General features: G+C 36.5%; 1 protein-coding gene and 1 long non-coding RNA gene across 3 annotated transcripts in view; one reads left to right on the top strand and one right to left on the bottom strand.

Annotated features, from left to right (window-relative positions):
- LOC130552534 (zeta-sarcoglycan) overlaps positions 1–4,614 on the top strand; it is a 235,344-nt gene extending 230,730 nt beyond the window's left edge. Inside the window, exon 9 of one of the 2 annotated variants that reach the window (XM_057330877.1) lies at positions 1,519–4,614. In XM_057330877.1, coding sequence (XP_057186860.1) covers positions 1,519–1,716 — 198 coding nt within the window. In that variant the 3' untranslated portion in view covers positions 1,717–4,614. The remainder of the gene's footprint in view (positions 1–1,518) is intronic. The other variant, XM_057330876.1, reaches the window with a different exon arrangement.
- Positions 2,532–19,744, bottom strand: LOC130552535 (uncharacterized). Its single transcript, XR_008962750.1, has 5 exons — positions 19,558–19,744; positions 7,910–8,004; positions 5,806–5,829; positions 5,528–5,642; positions 2,532–2,579 (listed from the first exon to the last, which is right to left on the bottom strand). It is a non-coding gene; the product is annotated as an uncharacterized LOC130552535 (long non-coding RNA).
- Between the last annotated feature and the right edge of the window lie 357 nt (positions 19,745–20,101).

Genomic DNA, 20,101 nt, shown 5'->3' with positions numbered 1-20,101 from the left:
AGACCTTACGTAATGAACCATTATGTTTGTAATACCTTAGAATAAGCTGTTTATATCTACATACAGAGCGGCCCTACATACATTTAATTCTCCGCCATGTTTTGTACAGCAGCCCTAAACGGACAAACAAGTCTACAACGCGAAGACATGTCATATCCTCAGACTGTCATTAATGCACCTCAGTTATAGAAGGACATAACAGCAGAGGTGTTTATAATGTCTTTGAGAATGATTGCATTGGTAGATGTACTTTTCAATGCTGGAAATAGAATGGTCAACATTATGTTCTGAATACTTGCATTCCACCCTAAAGGAGCCTGTCAAGATGGAGACATCTAAAACCCAAGACAGCGTGTGCATCGAAAATAACGTATTACCAATAATTGTGATATTGCAAAAAACACAATTATTGATATAGTGTTAATTGTACATTGCGTAAAAAAAACAAATACATTCATATTTTAAATGTGAGTCATTGATTGAAAATAAGAGAAAACACAAAATAATCAAAGATACATTTGATAATATCGTTATAATGATAACATCGTTATTGTGAATTCTTCTGACCACGATAACCGTGCAGTGATAGCCTGATATCGTAACCGCCCTAATTGTAAGTAACATTTTGTAGTTGCTGGAAACTAACGGACACAGAAATGTAAAAAATGACGCAGCAAACAACAAAGACAGACGATGTAAGAGTCACATAGGGACAGTGGTGATATGCTGTTCTGACAGCAAGCCATCACGTGGGCTTGTTTGTGCAAATGTTTGTTGAGATATGCCCTGTCAACCCTCTCAGATACCATTACTTCCATTAATTACTTCATCCTTGTTGGCATATCAGTCTTTCCTCTCTCCTCCTCTCTCCCTGTTTATATTGTTCAGCCACTGTGTTTGAGTTACGGTAAAATTGTTTGGTTTTTTTTAGTTGTCAGGCCCAACAGATTTTGGAACTGATAAAAAAAGAATGAACAAATTCATAAATCAAACAGCCGGAACTTTAATGAAGTAATGTAGTTTATGTGCCTCCTGATATACTTCCTCCTGTTCCACATCTGGAGATAAAAAGCTTGTCCTTCAAGCGAGCTAATGTGCCAGATTTGTGTCCAAGAAGTTTTTTTTTAAATGTAAGCGTAAAGTCTAGTATAGTTTGTAACTTTTGTCTGGACAAGAACCATCTAGTTAGATGAGAAGAGATTGTTTGACATATAAAGCGAGTTTTTGTACAATTTTATGGGTGGGTTTTTCTGATGAAGTTGATACCACAATCCTCAAAACTCAAGCCATTCATCCAAGATGGCCATTTTTCTGGATATAACATAATATTACAGTTAAGTGTTACAACCGTTTGTAAATGTCTACCGTAATGACACAGTCATTCATCAGCGTGGTGGTTTTATACGAGTGGTGTTTTCGAGTGGTAAATGACTATTATCATATCGATTTATATGAAGCCTTTGATTATAACGTCTGTCTTGTTTTTACTCTTTCTCTCCTGACCTCTCTTGCTCTCAGATCTTTCTAAATGCAAATTCAATCCGTCTCGGCAATCTTCCACATGGGAGTGTGGACACCTTGCTTGGTCCAGGGACCACATACCCCAAACAGACTGTGTACGAGGTGTGTGTATGTCCCAGCGGCAAGCTCTATCTGTCTCCTGCAGAGAGCTCCTCCACCTGCCAGACCACCAACAGTGTGTGTCTCTGGAGCTGAGAAAGGTGGGTGGGCAGTGGACCACCCAGCACCAGAAAGGCCTTCCTTCACCTTTTCTCCCCCCTCCTTTTCTTTCTCAAGTCTTTTAATCTATAATCCATATTTTGTTTTATCTATCTATCTATCTATCTATCTATCTGTCTATCTGTCTATCTGTCTATCTATCATTACTCTGTCTATCTATCTATCTATCTATCTATCTATCTATCTATCTATCTATCTATCTATCTATCTATCTATCTATCTATCTATCTGTCTGTCTGTCTGTCTGTCTGTCTGTCTGTCTGTCTGTCTGTCTGTCTGTCTGTCTGTCTGTCTGTCTGTCTGTCTGTCTGTCTGTCTGTCTGTCTGTCTATCTATCTGTCTGTCTATCTGTCTATCTATCATTACTCTGTCTATCTATCATTAGGCTGTCTGTCATCATTAAAGCCCCACATTTTGCACTTTCTTTCACTTTTTTCTCTCTCTGTCTTTCTCTCCTCTCGTCCTCTCTATCCTTTCAAATGGAAATCAGGAATCATTGGACGTATCTCGGCTCAGTTGACGCCGCATCTTCCCAATCTGTAAATGGAGCAGAAACTCTCTTCGTTTCTATTTTGTTTCTCTTATTTTTATACGGACGTCTGACTCTGTGGAGGACTGCGAGTGTGTGCCGGGATGCCGTACTGCACCTGTAAACGAGCACACACACAGCGAACGAGTGTGTGTTTTTCTAAAGAAGATACAAAAGGTGCCTTTGCTACTGTTAGTAAAGCACATCACCTGCTACGCTCCCTCCACGTACAGTTAAAGAAACTGAGCGGAAGAACTCTTACCTTTGTTCACGGGTCGACTACGACGAACTTCTTTCCTCTTGGATGTTTCTTTTTGGAAAAAAAAGCACAAGATTATGCCATGTATATAACAACATGAATAAATGAAAATAAAAAGAGAAAGTTTATTTTAAGAATTTTGTATTCAAGAATGCTTGGTAATGTTTCTTTTTTTATGGTTTAGTTCTCATGGACATGTTTACATGTACTATGGTGGGTTGACTGATGTTGATTTTTTTATACAATTTCCTGTTATCAACCAAATTCAAATGTTGATTTGTGTTTAGGTTCTGACTAAATTGATCCTGCCAAAAGAGGTGCCGTCACCTTTTCTAAACTATGTGGTTTTTATTTCTTTTATTCAAGTTGTCTTGGTTATTCCTTTCGCATAATGTAGAGCAAAACTCAATATTGCAAGTTTAATACTAATATTCATTGATGCATTATTTATTGTTTTCTTTGTTTAGGGCAATGGGCCATTGCACTTGGGTAAATTAAAATATGATTTAGATGGTCATTTCTGCAAAAACCATCCCACGGTGAATGAAACGTAACTGCCAATGTGGAATAACCATTCAGCGTTCTGTGTTATACAGAGCATTATACAGTTATGAGAAACAGTTCGAGACCCATTTGAAATGATATGCATTTATGCAAGAATAGCTCCTAAAAGGTAATTTCAGTATGATAAATAAGTAAATAGTGATTAAGGACAGTTCTATTTCACAAACAACATGCACACATTTAGAGGCCATTCATGTACAAAACTAATTCCAAAAAGATCATTAACCGTATTGCACATCAGTAACAACAGTTATCCAATAACACTTCAGTTTATAGCTGTTATGAACCTATGACACATGAAACATTGACCGAGCATTTTAACAGCAGCTTTGTGTAGTTGAAAGGGAAAAAGTGGATTTTGGCGACATACAGTAACTTACTGTTAGCATACTGTAAATCTAAGATACAAGTGAGCTCCATGCATTGTTTTTCTAGGTGACCAGCTGTCTCCTGCCATCTATCATTGAAATTCAATACCCCCCAAAAGATACCCAAACCCCATACGCCCTTATCAATGTATCAAATGTGTGAAGATACTTGTACTTGATGATGAAACACCATCATCACCAGAAAGGTGAACTTGCAGTAGTATGAGGTGCTTAACATCAATATCACTATTTATTTATTTTTATGTTTGTGTTCGGTAGGAGAGAGGTTTCTTAAACTCAAACAAAGATATATTTTCTTATAAATTCTATGCAATGTGTTTGTAAGGTTGCTGTGAGGTTGGACTATGATTCAGTTATAGAGGTAAAAAATAATGTTCTAGATTTTCTTTTCATTATAACTCCAGTATTATTGTTATTATTACGCTCACATTAAACTGTCTCGTACAAATAATGACTTTGAAAGTAATTAAAAATAAATGTGAAATGATACACAAATGCAAATATGTTTATTTGGAAAATTAAATATCTTTATTTGGGAAATGAAACCAGGCACTCTCGCTTTCTTCATTTTTTATGTCTTCATGACATGTTTCTAATGCCTTACGTTCAGAGAGAATTGATGATTTACCATTGGAAAATTTTTGCTACCATTCTCTCCCTCTGTCTTTTTTTTCGTTCTGTCAAATTTTCTATCAATTTTCGACTAGAATGGGTAGAGGCAGAGAGATGAAGTCTTTGAGGCTTTTGGATCAAATTTACCATGAAATAGAACATCTTCATAATAGTATGAGGTCAGTGCTTTGGTTAGGACACACTCTCTTCTCTGACACCTCTAGGCTCATTTGGAAAAACAGAATGGTCTTAAAAAGCTTAAGAACTCTGTGTGAGGAGCTAAACATCAGAGGAGAGTGAGTGCCAAATCTATATTTCTCGGAGTCATAAAAACTTTTTATTTGTTTGTGTGTTCGAAATACTGGCCTATTATTAAATGTGTTGAGTGCAAGAACAAATATGGTTTAGGGGTGTTGTTTTTATTTTTTTAAATGTACTCATTTTAAGTTGTTACACTTTCCCCCTTTTAATGTGTTTTGAAAGTAAAATTTAAAATGAAATGTCATTAAATCTGTCTTAAAGGGCTTTGAAAAAACCTTGTTGAGTCTTGAGATGAAGGTTTTTCTGAATATAATTTTTTGAGTGCTTGACGTTTGTAGGGTTCAACATTAAGCTGGGCATTTTCATATATTTGCATCAACAAATAAAATTACAAAATAAAATGATCACACAGGGTTTCTTAACACCAACAGATCACAAAACAGATCAGTCCCCAAATATATGTACAAAATCTTATGAGATTAGGAGCATAAAAATGTAGGTATGTGTGTTTATTGCTATAAATTATATTATACAATCCTAAATGTTCAAAATATGATAAACACTGCTGCAATTAATCATTCTATTGATTCTGCATTGTGTTATCTGCTCAGAAAATACTGGAAGATGACTTCTGACAATTTTAGTTATGTTTAATGAAAGAAAATATAAGAATTAAGTAGGTTTATGTTTAAAACAAGAGAAATTAACTTAAAGGGATAGTTCACCCAAAAATAAAAATTCTGTCATCATTTACTCACCCTTAAGTTGTTCCAAACCTGTGTACATTTCATTGTTCTAATGAAAACAGTGAAAGATATCTTGAAGAATGCTTGTAACCAAGCAGTTCTTGGCCACCATTGACTACCATAGAAGGAAAAATTACAATTGTAGTCAAAAGTGCCCCAGAACTGTTTGCTTTCCTACATGTTTCAAAATATCTTTTATGTGTTCAACAGAACAAAGAAATTAACAAAGATATTTTTCCTACTGTGGTAGTCAATGGTGGCCAAGAACTGTACGTTACATATATCCATATGTACGGGAATTGATCCCCCAAATTGGCTGACGTGGATACTCTTTAAGACAATCCCGCTGTGCCGGTCACGCCCTAATTAGTGCCCTATAAAACACGTATGGGCGTGTGTTCTTTGCTGTATTTTGATCGGAACGTACCCTGCAGCTGTCTGAAGGTGAAGAGATCTCTTCACTCAGAGACAGGGACGGATTATGACTTCAAAGGGTCCCGGGGCCAGATACCGCCAAGGGCCCCCCCTCTTCTTTCCCTTAGCTGCGCATTCACAGTTATAGAAAGTGAAAGTTAAGATGATAATGAATAGTGAACACAGTGAAAAATCAACAATGGACCAAATTAAGGTGTATGAAACACATGTCTTTAACTGTCAAATATACACATATTTAATGCATCACATAAATAAAAAATGATTTCTCACCATAAATGCCCCTGTGACACATGTCTGTAAACATAAAATCATCAAGCAAAAGGTTCAGAAAATGCATTTAAATGTGCTGTAATTGAATTAATAAGTTAAATTTAAGTAGTTAAAGTAACATAAAAACATATTTTGCCATGATTTGTTGATCATTTCATTTTTTACAGGGTATCCACAGAGGCCTTGTATAGGCTATGGGACCCATATATTAAACATAGATAAACATTTGTTTTCCTTGTTGTTGGGTTTTCTGTACCAAACTGGATGGCGCAACCTTGAAGCCCAGGGCCCCCTCGGGCTCATAGTAGCCAAGGGCCCCTGGGCACTGGCCCCATTGGCTCGGTCAGTAATCCATCCCTGCTCAGAGAACAAGGGTTATACCATAACCGAACATTCTCTATCGTATAGAGACTACCTCTCCACAACGTTACATACGTACAGTATATCCATATGTACGGGAAACTCTGTAAGACACCCCGCAAAGGGACGGTGCAGTGAAAAACTAACTATATACAATATTTACATATTTACTATACTGGGCCTCTTCTTTCGCCTTCTCCCTCTTTTCAGAGCGCCCAGGAGTTTGCACTCTTGTTTTGAGCGTGCTTGACGCGCGTCAACATTTAAACAACAAACCTGATTAAACGACCGATTGTAATATCCAGTAATCCAAACTACAAAACGCCAAAAACATATCATTTACGTGTTTAATGTCAGTTTGACATGACAAAAACATTACCAGACCTTCATAGTTCATGCTAAACTGCGTGGCTTTGACTCAGGTGTGTTTTTAGGTTGTGGTTAGCCTATTAAAACAACTATATGATTTGCAAATAATTCAAATGCATCACTTTTAATCAAGTTCTCATTCTTTAATTCTGTTTTTATATTATTTTATGTTGACCAATTTTTAATAAAAACCTAAGTGTCTGCAACTTCTGTAGCTACACAAAAAAGTTAAAGGGGCAGTTCACTCAAAAATGGAAACCTCTTACCTTTATGTAATTTCAAACCCAAATGCATTATGATCCTTTATGAAAGACAGGTTGTATTTCAATCTGGTAGTATTTGTATAAAAATTATAATATCAATTGACCATGTGTTTACTTTCATTACTGATAAACATGAAAAGACAGACATGGTTTTAGCAATTGTTATCTAATTTGCACTCCAAACGTTTTAAAATGCACATTTGTAGATCAAGAAAGTCAATTTTTTTGTTTGGGACAAATTCAGTTTTTGGACTTCGGTATTTCCCAAATCCTGCATACGGCCCTGGAAGAAATAGTGGATGAAGTTCAACCGACTGTCTAAGGTGTATGTCGGACAACACTTTAGGCAAAAGAACTGAGTTAGGGCGTAATATATAACCACTGCATCATCTGGCATGAACGTACAGCAGCTTTCATGTACCGACAGAGCTTGAAGTTCCCCGATCCTTTTGGCTGAAGTTATAGCCAGAAGGAAAGCAGTCTTTAAGGACAACCATTTCAGGTCTGTCAATTCAAGGGGCTCGAATGGGGGCTGCTGAAGTGCCCTTAAGACTCGATCTAACCCACTGCGGTATGACATGTCTAGTACTGTGTGCTGTACATCTTAGAGCCCCCTTGAGAAATTGGGAAATCAGGCTACCACAGCATTCTGATAGTTTGTAATCTCTTTTAAGAAAAAGGTAAAACTAAATTCAAGTTTTTTTATTACTTTTATTACCCCACTAACCTTTTAGCAATGTGTTCTCTACATTGTTTTTTTTTTTGCATTTTGCTAGGTTTTCACAGACTGGGATGAGATAAGTTGAGATAGGGCACACTATATATTTAACTGCAGCAAAAACACACTTTAGCTTTAATAACACAGTTTCATGAATTATTACTTGTCTAATACAAAACAGCTGTTTCAATGTAGTGAATAAATGTAATAAAATGATGTTACTTGGATTTAGTAGAAATTAAGTAGATTGAATAAATGTTATTGCATTTGTATTCCATTCTAAATAATAAAGGCAGACTTCCTGACATTCAAGAAGGGATAAATGCATGAACGAAAGAATAGCGAGGTAGAGGCAAGCCACACACGCATATTAATACAACTTACAAACACTTACTTTAATGTACCTTTGATATCCGTACCAGTCTTCTTCCTTCTTTCTCGCCTTATTTCTTTAGTAAACTCACACCATGAGACCAAACACAGCACGATCTTCAACAGAAATCAGAACACCGTATTATTATTATAATCAGAACAGGTCTAGTTTTCCCAACATGTCTGTAAAGTAGCTTTTATTTCAGACAACTTTTTAGTCATGGTATGGGTGTGTGCTGCTAATGTCAGATCCACACAGACTACTATCCCCTGTGTTATTTTTCATGGCATTAAATAAAGATAATCTTTACTCGCACGAGAACATGCAGTATCTACAGTAAAAAGTTTGTATAAAACTACTGGCCAATTTGGACTGTATTGAAATCACGAAATGAGTCTGTACAAAGTGAACTACGAAAGTAGAAAAATAGCAAAAAGTAGAATATTCATGTGATAGTTTAGGCAAACGATTCCCAAACAGTGTGTGTACCCCAAGGGGTACTTGAAAAGATTTCGATTTTGTTTTGCTAAAACTATAAAACAGAAATTATGTCTTAATAATTCATAAACGTTGAGCTTCGAGGGTAATTCGGCAAATGACTTTACATTTGTTAAACGTTCCATCTGGGTTTTATTTATAAAATAGCTGTTAGATAGTAAGTTTAGCCGTTATTGCCTCCAGAAATGTCAAAACTTGTGAAAGTCAAAAAAGCTCATGTGTCTCATTAAAGGGAGAGATGGGATGAAAATGGGTAAGTGTGTTGTCTTAATTGTTGTTTTTAAAATTGAATCATTGTAATAATGGCAATGCTGAATGATACTTGTAGTAAAATGAGTCAGAAACAAGCATTTATGCAGATGAAGCCTTACTGATGGAGCTGTGAGAGTACTTACAGCAAACAATAACATAAGCTATTAAGTCCATTTCTTGGAACAGAAAAATGATTTGTCTCTGATTACATATCATAAAGACTGTAAATGATTTTAGTTTAGCCAATAGTACACCAGGATTGTATTCGTCACCTTTAATGGTCTTAGCTGTAGCACCCTCACGTCAAGAAAAATCTTCCGTGTTTAGCGTTACGTGATTCCCGGTGCACATCTGCCGTTATGGAACACTATAGCGCAAAAGCTAATGTGAGCGCTTTCAGGCATATTAAATCAGATTAGGCAGGCAATCACCTGAAACAATGTGTCTAGCCATGAGCCACACTGCCCCGTCACAGCCATCCAACTGCCGTCATTTATTTAATGTAATAGAATGTAATTCAGATTGTAATTTAGAATGATTAATTGTATTATACTGTAGGAACATCAGTGATCCCAAAGGGAACATCAGGATGGCTACTGTAAGTAATATTTGCCTGGCTGTCTGCTTCATGTTTACAGAAAAAGCTCACATCTGCCTCAACATGTTACAAGAACATACCTAAAATCTCTCTCTCTCTCTCTCTCTCTCTCTCTCTCTCTCACGATTGTGATTTTTATTTATATTTCTTGGTGTTGTTTTTTTTTCTTTTTCAAATAGCATTTGATTAGTTTTTTTGTGTAAGTGTTTTTGAAAACTTTTCGAGGCGGCATTGCAATGGCGTCTATCCCCGCGGGGATAGTGTCACCTGTGTCGGTCCGCCATGGGATTAGGTGTGTACCAGCACAGGGCATCACGGTGGAGGAGTAATAAGGCCCAAAAGTAGCGACGTGGATGTTGTTAGGCCTAGTACTCCTTCGGCTGTGGAGAGTAGCGGGTTAGCTACGGGGAGGCTTCAGCCTCAGACTGTATCAAAGGAAAGTACTAGTGGTGATGGATCGATTAATGGTCAGACTGAAGATGTGAATGAAGTGGTAGATAAAGGAAAAAAGGATAGCTTTCTTGAACTAGTTGATGACAGAGTAGGAGTTTGTGGAGCAGTTATGGATGATGATGAAAATTCTGAAAAGGTCAATTCTGATGAAACGTGTACTGATGCTGATATGGAGATGACAAATGATGATGCTCTCTCTGACATATCTGATTTTGGATCACAGTACGTAAATGTGGAAGATGTTTACACTTTGCAGGATATAAAGGGTTTTCTAGATGCAACGTTTGGTGAAACTGTGGAAGTGAAAAATTTCTTTCCAGATACAGATAAATTTATTAACACGGTAAAATTGTTGTTTAAAAGCGTTAGCTATGAAGTTTTAAGTCAGAAGAAACGATTTAGGTTGAAAAAGATGGTGACAAAGCTGAGAAGGGCCAAAGTAAACGCCTCACAAGACAAATCAAATGTTTGATTGACGTTTTTTCTTTTTTTGTTCTGTCATCTTTCTTTTTTCTTTTTTCTATGGAGCTGCTGAGGGTGGGCTCTTTAAATATAAATGGGCGCAGATGTGGGAATAAATTGCAATTGGTATCAGACTTTTGTAGTGTTAAAAAGATAGATGTAATATTTTTACAAGAAACGCATACTACTCTAGAAAATGAATCTGAATGGACTAGAGGGTGGGGAAGGGAAAAGTGTTTTAAGCCATGGGACGAATATGAGTGCTGGTATAGCCATTTTATTTGCTAAAGGAATGAATGTTAATATTTTACTTGTGGAAGAAATTGTTAAAGGGAGAATTTTATTGCTGAAGATAGAACATGATGGCTCTGAGTTTATTTTGATTAATGTTTATGCGCCAAATAATGGACCTGAGCGTGTGAAAAGTTTTTGGGAGCTAAGAAATGTGTTTCAAAGATTTGAAAGAAATGTATGCACTATGATTTTATTTTTGATAGAAATGGAGATGAACCCCACTATGAGTCATAGTCATCAAAAATGTTAAAAGAATTAGAACTTTTGGATATTTGGAGAAAAAGAAATAAAAAAGTTATACAGTACACCTGGCTTAAAGTACATGAAAACAGGGTCAGTGGTGCTAGATTAGACAAATTTTATTTGAGTAAAGAATGGAATAATAAGGTTTTGGAGGTTTCAATTTTACCTGTTGGTTTTTCAGATCATCTTATGGTTTTATTTAGTTTGAATATGAATAGAGTTTTAAAGCCAAATTATTTTTTCCATTTTAATGTTAAGTTATTGCAGGATTGTTTATTTTGTGAAAAGTTTAAAGTTTTTCGGAATGATTGGAGGTCAAAAAAGGATTCTTTTGAAAGTTTGAGTATGTGGTCGGACATTGGTAAAGCTAATATAAGAGATTTTTGTTAAAATTATAGTTCCTTTTCTACTTCTATGATGAAATTAGCAATTACAAAGCTTCAAAGAGATATACAAGTCTTGGAGAGTACACTTGTGGACAATAACAATGAGAACGTGCGAAATGAACACTTGAAAAAAAATAAGAAACTTGGCTCACTATTACAAGAGCAAGATATTGTTCTATTAAAGACATGGATGCTCCTTCGGCATAGTGTTTAGTCTTGAAAGGAAAATTGTTCATCAGAAGCAGATGCATCACCTTCGTCGACCAGACAGGGTCATGACTTCTGACCCAATAGTAATGAGGAAACTGGCTGTGGATTTTTATACAGACCTATATGGTGCTGAGGACTGCGATCTTGAATGTGCTTCCGATCTTTTAAGCAATTTACCAAAGTTGACGAATGAACAAAAAAAGCCATTGGATAACCCAATCACTTTTCAAGAGATTACTGGAGCAATGAAACAACTATCAAATGGTAGTTCTCCAGGAATTGATGGAATACCGGCAGAGTTTTATCAGAGTTTATGGAAGGAGATAGGAAGTGACTTATATGAAGTTTTATTGGAGTGTTTTAAGAAAAATTTGCTTCCTACAAGTTGTCGAAGAGCAGTTCTCTCTTTTCTTCCTAAAAAAGGGGACTTATGCCTTCTAAAGAATTGGAGGCCAGTGTCCTTGTTATGTGTGGACTATAAGATACTGTCAAAATGCTTAGCAAATAGGCTGAAAATGTTTTAGAAATATTAATTGACAAGGATCAAACGTATTGTATCCCGAATAGATCAATAATGGACAATCTTTTTCTGTTAAGAGATGTATTTGATCTAAATCAAGCTAATTATGTTAATATGGGTGTTTTCCTTAGACCAAGAGAAAGCTTTCGACAGAGTTAATCATACTTATCGGTTTTGGATTTTTTTATCGTATGTTAAATGGTTGTATTCTGATGTGTTTGCGATTGTTAAGCCAGGTGGATGTTTGAGTGCACCAACACCTGTTTCAAAAGGAATTAGGCAAGGCTGTCCGCTTTCTGGACAATTATATAGCCGTGCTATTGAAACATTACTGTGTAGATTAAGAAAGCATTTTATGGGTTTTTCCTTTTCTGATGCAAATATCAGGAGTAGAATATCAATATCAGCATATGCGGATGATGTTACGGTTTTTATTTCTGATCAAAATTATGTGGATGTTTTAATGAATGCTATTGAGATATATGAAAAGGCATCATCAGCAAAGGTAAATTGGGGAAAAAGTGAGGGTCTGATTATTGGGCAGTAGAAACGTGGGCAAACACCTCCGAAATTACCTGGTGGCTTATTGTGGGAAAGAGAAGGATTAAAAATGCTGGGGGGGGTTAGGTAATTAAAATGTTCAAAGTAAGAATTGGGAGGGACTGCAGGAGAAGGTGTCTGCCCGATTGTTTAAATGGAAATCGCTATTACCATCAATGTCATACAGAGGAAGAATAATGGTGTTAAATAATCTGGCAGCCTCAACTCTTTGGCATAGATTTATGGTAATGTAAAAGACCACCCACTGGCCCAACGACGGAATCCAATAGCGTGGTTGAAGGGATCTCGTGTTCTGCTTCTCCTCAGCGATTTCCACATGAAGTTATTTAAAAACTGTTACAATTGAGTTCAATTTACATGACTCTGTGGTTAAGACCGATCTGACTCCAATTTTATTATAATGTTAAATAAGTTATAGGACATTTCCAATGTATCTATTGATCATAGTTAATTTTATCTGTAAATCTTCATACTTTATATATATATATATTTAGTTATCCTTTCGAGTCTCACGCCGGCCGGATCGCGGATCTCACGGTCACAAAACTGTCAGATCTGACCTTTAGTCAGAGGTTGCCGGGTAAACTAATATAATTAAGTCTGGCCGCCAAATGCTTGCTCAGAAACATAACAATAGTTATTTTAGTCACGATCATGCAACTTGCTAAGACAGATAGATAGGTGGAAGTCTTTACATGTGAGCTTTAAATACGCCCCATTCATATATTGTTGAAAATCAAAACTACATTCCATCCTATCCTGACATATTGATTTTGCGGTAACAGAACAGGTTCCTTTCAAACTACCGATCATAACAGACTCTGAAGAATTCAGATATAATCAACAATAACAATTTATTATGCCAGGCAGGTACAACATTAATTCAATCATAGAATGCGCATACAAAGAAAATCCAAACTTAATAGACAAAGATGATCAATATAATATAATAATAATAAAAAACCACAAAGTTTATCATACCTGGCAAAATTGAGACACACACTTGCAGTGTGGGAAGTTCTGATTACAGAATGCTTCCAAAATTGAGACACACACTTGCAGTGTGGATAGTTCTGGTTACAGATGCTATAAAATTGAGACACACACTTGCAGTGTGGATAGTTCTGGTTACAGATGCTATCCTGAGTCTTTTGCCTATTCACCTTATATACCCAGATGTAACAAAGAATCCAATGGTCAGTGAGAAACTTGGTTTGTTTGTTTTCTCGTGACTGAAGAAAACATCAAATGGGATCTTATCTATCTATAAATCAGATTCCCCGAGAAAGTCACACCTCTTAGAGAAGTGCAGGTTATGTCCTAAAGTTAAAAAAGCTCTAATACACTCTTTGAAGGAACCAGACCCTTTTACCCATCGCACCATGACCTTTAAAACAATACCAAACATGATGTTCAAAACTTCATAATATGACAATAAATTATATACAAAGTATAACAAGTGTAAGCATTTTTCCAGTGATCAGGGCCTGAAGAGATGAAGAGGAGGGGAGAGGTGTGATAAGAAGAGGGGAGAGGTTCCTGGGCATCAACAATCCCTGAAAGGAGGGCAGGATATCATTCCTCGGGATCTAGCAACAAATGGGGTTTAATTGTTTTGTGTCCCAGCATCAAAAACAAACTCAGTTCTTAGCACTTTTCCAGCTGCCTTACAGTAATGCAACCACCAGAAGAACTCATTTGTAAATTACAGAGGATTTTTGTGGATTTGTTTTGGAGTGGAGAGCATTGGGTTCGTGCTGCAGTGCTCTACTTGCCCACTTATGAAGGCGGTCAAAGTCTGGTAGACATACGGAGCAAGATCTATGCGTTTAGAATGCAAGCAGCACAAAGACTTTTGTATCACAAAGACCTGATGTGGGCACAAACTGCAAAGACGATTTTACAAAAAGCAGGTGGTCTTAAATTGGACTGGCACCTGTTTCTAATGGATCTGGAGAAGGTGAACCTGTCTGGGATTACTTCTTTTTATCAGTCAAAGTTTTTTTCCTGGAGGACTGTGTTCAAGGTGGAAAGGGACTGTGATGAATGCAGGAGTTGGATAAAAGAGGAGCCGTTATTTTTCAATCCGGTGATCCAGACAAGGCTTTTATCAGCTATAAGTGTCCGTGAATGTTTACTAAGGCATGGAATTGTGAAGCTGGGGCAATTCTTGGAAAATGACAAATGGAAATCAGTGGAAACCCTGAAAGAACTGACTGGTTTAAAGTCTTCACGCCTGGTCGAAAGATTAGTAAAAGAAATTTTCAATGTTTTACCAAGTTGGTATAGAGAAAAAATTGGACAAGGTTTTCTTCTAGATGTAACAGCTGACTTTGAATTTCCAAGAATAAGAGTTGTGGATGTTGACAGAAAAAAACAAATGGATGATTCAGCAGGATCCCTTTTAATTTTTGATACTACAACCAAGAAAGATATATATACCGTGCTACAGTTAAAGTCTTGCATCAGGATTCGCTTAGAGGACAAAAGATCTCAAGGTGGCCAGAATTGTTGAAGCCAAAATTTCTCGTGAGAGACAGATGGAGAACCCTATATAAAACTCCAGTAGAGAAGTGAACAGCGGATCTACAATGGAGGATTATTCATGGGGTAATACCTTGAGTGCGCACCTGAATCCAGCACTAGGGATGGAATGTAGGTTCTGTGGGGAGGAGGAAAATTTAGAGCATTTGTTTGTTAAATGCAATAGATTGAGGGGTCTTTTCGATGCTCTTAGTAGGTTGTTTCAGGGTTTTAATGAAGACTTCTCAAGTTTGGTTTTTATAGGGGGTGTGAAATATAGTTTTTTAAACAGAAGGAAGATTTGCTTGTTAAATTATTGAATTGGAACAGCAAAATTGGCAATCTGGAAAACAAGGAAAAATAAGGGATTACAGTTTTATAGCACTGATGCTGAAGTGATGTTTTTGAAATTAGTGGCTGGAAGACTGAAAATAGAATTTGCATACTATAGTCTTGTAAATGATGAGGTGGGTTTTAAAGATGTGTGGTGTGTCAGTGATGTTTTATGTTGTGTATATGAAGTACTTTTGGTTTAGAATTTTTAAATCTATTCTTTATTGGATAATGTGAGCTGGTTATTGTAAAAAAAATTATGGTTTTGTTTTGAAATAAAGTATTGTTAAGTCTCTCTCTCTTTCTCTCTCTCTCTCTCTCTCTCTCTCTCTCTCTCTCTCTCTCTCTCTCGACAAATGATATCAAGAAGAAAAAAGTGGAACTAAAAACACTTCTTGAAGAAAGAGTTAAAGGTGCCTTAATTAGCCCTAATTAGAGCAAGAATATCTTCAATAAAGGACATGGATGCTCCAACGAACATTTTTTTAAATCTGGAATGGAAAGTGATAAAACACAAAAATATGCTTCACCTTCAGACAGATAATGGTACTTTAACCTCAGATCCCAGGGAAATGAGAAGAATCGCATCAAAGGAGTATCAAAGGATCAAAGGAGTATGGATCAAATTTTAGAAGAGCTACCTAGTTTGGAACCTGAGGACAGAAAAGCACTGGATAAGATGTTTTCTTTAAATGAGCTTTCAGACGCTATAAAGCAGTTGTCTACAGGACGTTCCCGGGGAATAGATGGTTTCAATGTAGTCACTGCACAGAGTCCTAACCTCGGAAGAGACAGGAGTGGATTTTAATTTATTTTTAGTGGAAATCCCTCAGAAACCATAAGTAAAAACCTGCTTGTTTGCGCGAATCACTTCAAGCCGGAGTGCTTTATCAACCTGGGACAGTACAAGCAGGATTAGCTTCAAAGTTGTTCCTCAAAAGGGTTCGAGACCAACTGAACGAGACAAAAATGCCGATGTAAGTAATATTTATCAACAGTCTGAATTGACGTACATGTAACGTATGTATAGGAGGATAACGTTAGCATACGATAGCGAAGTCAGTCACGGGCTAAATAGAACATTCAAAGCCAGTGTTAAACTTACTCTATATTTATGTTATTTGGCAACTGGCCACTTGGAGTGCGTTGTAACTCATTACCATTTAAAGAGACATGCACCAAAACGGGTTGTTGGCATAGCTGTTTTTGACAAGGCAAAAATGGTTTTGTTTACACTGCCACTGAGTGTTTTTAAGCAAAATATGTTACAGACATTTCATGAAGACCCTAATAAATCATACCAACTTGTTGAAAGTGGTCATTTTATGAGTCCTTTAAGATGGGGGGGGTTTGAGCCAACCTTTTCCTATATTAAGATGGATTAGGCAAGGCTGTCCACTATCTGGTCAATTGTACAGTTTAGCAATTGAACCATTACTTTTTAAACTTCGAGAGAAATTGTCAGGTTTTTCTTTTGTCTCAAAAATATGTCTTCCTGCCTACACTGATGATATTACAGTCTTTGTTAACCATAATTAAGGTATTAAGAGGCTGTTTGAAGTTCTTGATTGTTATGAGAAAACTTCATCAGCCAAAGTAAATTGGAACAAAAGTGAAGCTTTTTGGGTGGGTCAGGGTCATTTAGAGAATCTCCCTCAATTGCCATGGGATCTTAGGTGGGGCAGAGAAGGAATCAAATTGTTGGGAATTTTGGGGGGTCTGACACTTTTCAAAAGTTAATTGGGAGGGTACAGTAGAGAAGGTGTGCACAAAGTTGTCTAGATGGAAATATTTGTTACCTCAGTTGTCTAACAGGGGATGAATTTTAGTGACCAATAATTTGGTTGCTTCTACTCTTTGGCATAAGGTGCTACAACCACCTGCAGGACTTATAGAAGAAATTCAAAGAAAGCTTGTGAGTTTTTTTCTGGTCAGGGCAACACTGGATTCACTCTGCTGCTTTGTTCCTTCCTGTTCAAGGTGGAGGTCAAGGACTGATGGATATAAAATCCAGAATAATGACCTTCCGTTTGCAGACTGTTGTATCACACTAATGCATCATGGATGGAAACTGCTGTTGTTCTCCTTAGGCGGGCAGGAGGTACAAACATCTGTTCCTAATGAAGCTTCCAAGATGATGATCGAGTGGATATTACATCATTTTACAAGTCAACAATGGAGGCATGGAAAGTGTTTACTATTTTGCGTTCATCAGATGAACCTGCTGGTTTGTGGCTATAACTCTTTGTTATAAGCAAGACCGATGTCTGCACAAAGTTTGCGTTCGCATTTCATTGCTGCTGGATGCATAAAGTTGGGACATGTTTTGAATATAAAGATAGAGGATGTAAGTGAAAGGACTGGGTTGAGATCCTTACGACTGCTAAAGAAAGCCATCTCTGAGATTACTCAGTCTTTGGATGTGGACTATAAAACTTTCTGAAATGATTCAAAGAACATTAATCAATGGAGAAAGGGAGTTCCTTATGTGTTTCCCTCATTAAAGATAAAAATTGCTATGTGGGAGTGGGAAGGTGATGAAAACTGTCTTCTGTCATTAAAAAACCCTCAGTTGGATGAGTTTGAAGATGTAACAAGGAAAACTCTTTATATTTTCTGTGTAAAGTCATCTAATGGTCATTTTTTGAGATGAGTTCCAGAAACAAGATGGACTGAGTTTTTAGGAACTAATTCTTCCCCTAGAGGCTGTTGGCGGTCCCTACACAAACGACCAATTGAGAAACGGACAGGTGACCTCCAATGAAGGATTGTACATGGGGCCATAGCTACAAACAGACACGTGGCACACCTTAATTCTTCTGTAGGGGTGAGCTGTCTTTTTTGTTCTGAAGTTGAAACAGTTTTTCATTTATTTGTACAATGTTCTCAGTTAAACGATCTCTTTCTTTTGTCCCAATGGTTTATGGCAATTGGTGAAGCTTTCTCTTCTGAAATATTTATGGTCCAAAATATTCAGCAAGTAGGAAAAATATGTTCACCTTATTGAATTTTTTGTCTGGTACCGCAAAACTTGCAATTTGGAAATCTAGGAAAAATAAATTGCTAGGGTAAGGTTCTTTGAATGTGGTGAACGTTTATGGGACTGGTGGCAGCTCGTCTTAGGATAGAGCATGCCTATTATAAATTGGTAAACCGTGTAGAAGTGCTTGTTGATATTTGGGGGATACATGAGGTTCTCTGCACAGTTAATGAAGATGATGATTTATGATTGCTTTTTAAAAGAAAAAACTGTTTTATATATATTGTATGTTTTTAAATAATTGGTTTGCATTTTGATAAGCCTTTTGTGTGACTGAAAATAATGCGTCTCAATAAAGGTGCTTTCAAGGTCTCTCTCTCTCTTTCTCAACAGGTGGATAAAAGTGAAGATATTAATCATTAAAATTTAGAACTTCAGACATTTCAGTCAAAAAAATTGCAATTCTTCCCTTTTCTCCCCACAGAAATAAAGTTTGATTCGAGATTATAAGGTCAACAAAATATTGATGCATCCATCAAATATAATTTTCCAGGCCTCTCACAGCGGATCGCAGTCCCATGTGAGTACTAAGGTGGTTGAATCCAAAGGTGTGTGAAAGATTTTCCTGACAGACAGTGTCTTGCTTTATATTTGATCTTGGTTTGTATGTACTGTGAGGTCCAAATATGTTAAAATTTGGTATAATAAATATTATCTTTATCAAAAACATTGTGCCTTTAAAGGGATAGTTCACCTTCAAAATTAAAATTCTGTCATTATTTACACGCCCTCTTGTCATTTCAAACCTGTATGACTTTCTTCTGCAGAACACAAAAGATGACATTTTGGAAAACAGAAAAGCGTTTGTCCCCATTGACTTGCATTGGTTTTGCGTCCATACAATGGAAGTCAATTCAATGGGGACCAACGGTTTTTTGGTCACAAACATTTTTCAAAATATCTTGTGTTTTGCAAAAGAAAGAAAATCACACAGGTTTGAAATGACAAAATAAAAAAAAAGAAAATTCATTTTGAAGATGAACTGTTTCTTTTAGAGCTCCTCAGCAGGTGTGTTTTTATGTTAAAGGAGACAAAAGATGACTTCATTTTATATTTATATAGCGCTTTTCACATGTAGTTAGTGGAAAAGTAAAATAATAATGAAATTAAAAAAGACATGGGATACATTGTATCGTATTTTTTCTCAAAACAATTTACATTGATGAAACTTTTTTATGATATTTTATCCAACTAAAGCAATTTGCTATAAAATGACAAGCAAACAATTCTCTAGAATATCATTATATGCTGTAGCATTAAGATTTGTGCTCACAGAAATTACTTAAGTTGTCAAACCTGTTTATTAGTGTCAGGATTGAAGAACAGAGAAACCGACTGTGAAGGTTTGAAACCCAATGCTGGAGTTTTTAATGAAAACCCAAGCAAAAATCCAAAGTACAACAAAAGCAAGACAAAAATAAATCAAACACCAAAAAACTAGCGCTAACGATCAAAACGCTTAACTTGGGTGAAGATAGGCATCAAAAACCAGTTATGTCCACAGAGAGGTGAAGCATAAACTAGACAAAGAACAAACCAAACTGAGAGCTATATATACACAAATGGTGAGTACTGATTACGTTAATGGGTACAGGTGTGCGTGATTAGAAGTCCCAGAGGTGCTTCTGGGAAATGTAGTTTGGGGAGAGACTGGTGAGTATGTGACAATTAGAAGGGGGTGTCCCAATACTTTTGTTCATATATGAGTAAAAATACTATTTTTGAGTAAAAGTTTAGTTTTAGGGTCATTTTAAACTTTCTAGACTAGAATGAGAACATTCCGTTTCCTTGGAAACACTCCTGACAGTCTTTCTGGTTAATAGCAGCAATTTGACATTGT

Source organism: Triplophysa rosa, linkage group LG4 (assembly GCF_024868665.1).
Source record: "Triplophysa rosa linkage group LG4, Trosa_1v2, whole genome shotgun sequence".
Classification (NCBI taxonomy): domain Eukaryota; kingdom Metazoa; phylum Chordata; class Actinopteri; order Cypriniformes; family Nemacheilidae; genus Triplophysa; species Triplophysa rosa.
This window is presented reverse-complemented; position numbering and strand designations above follow the sequence as displayed.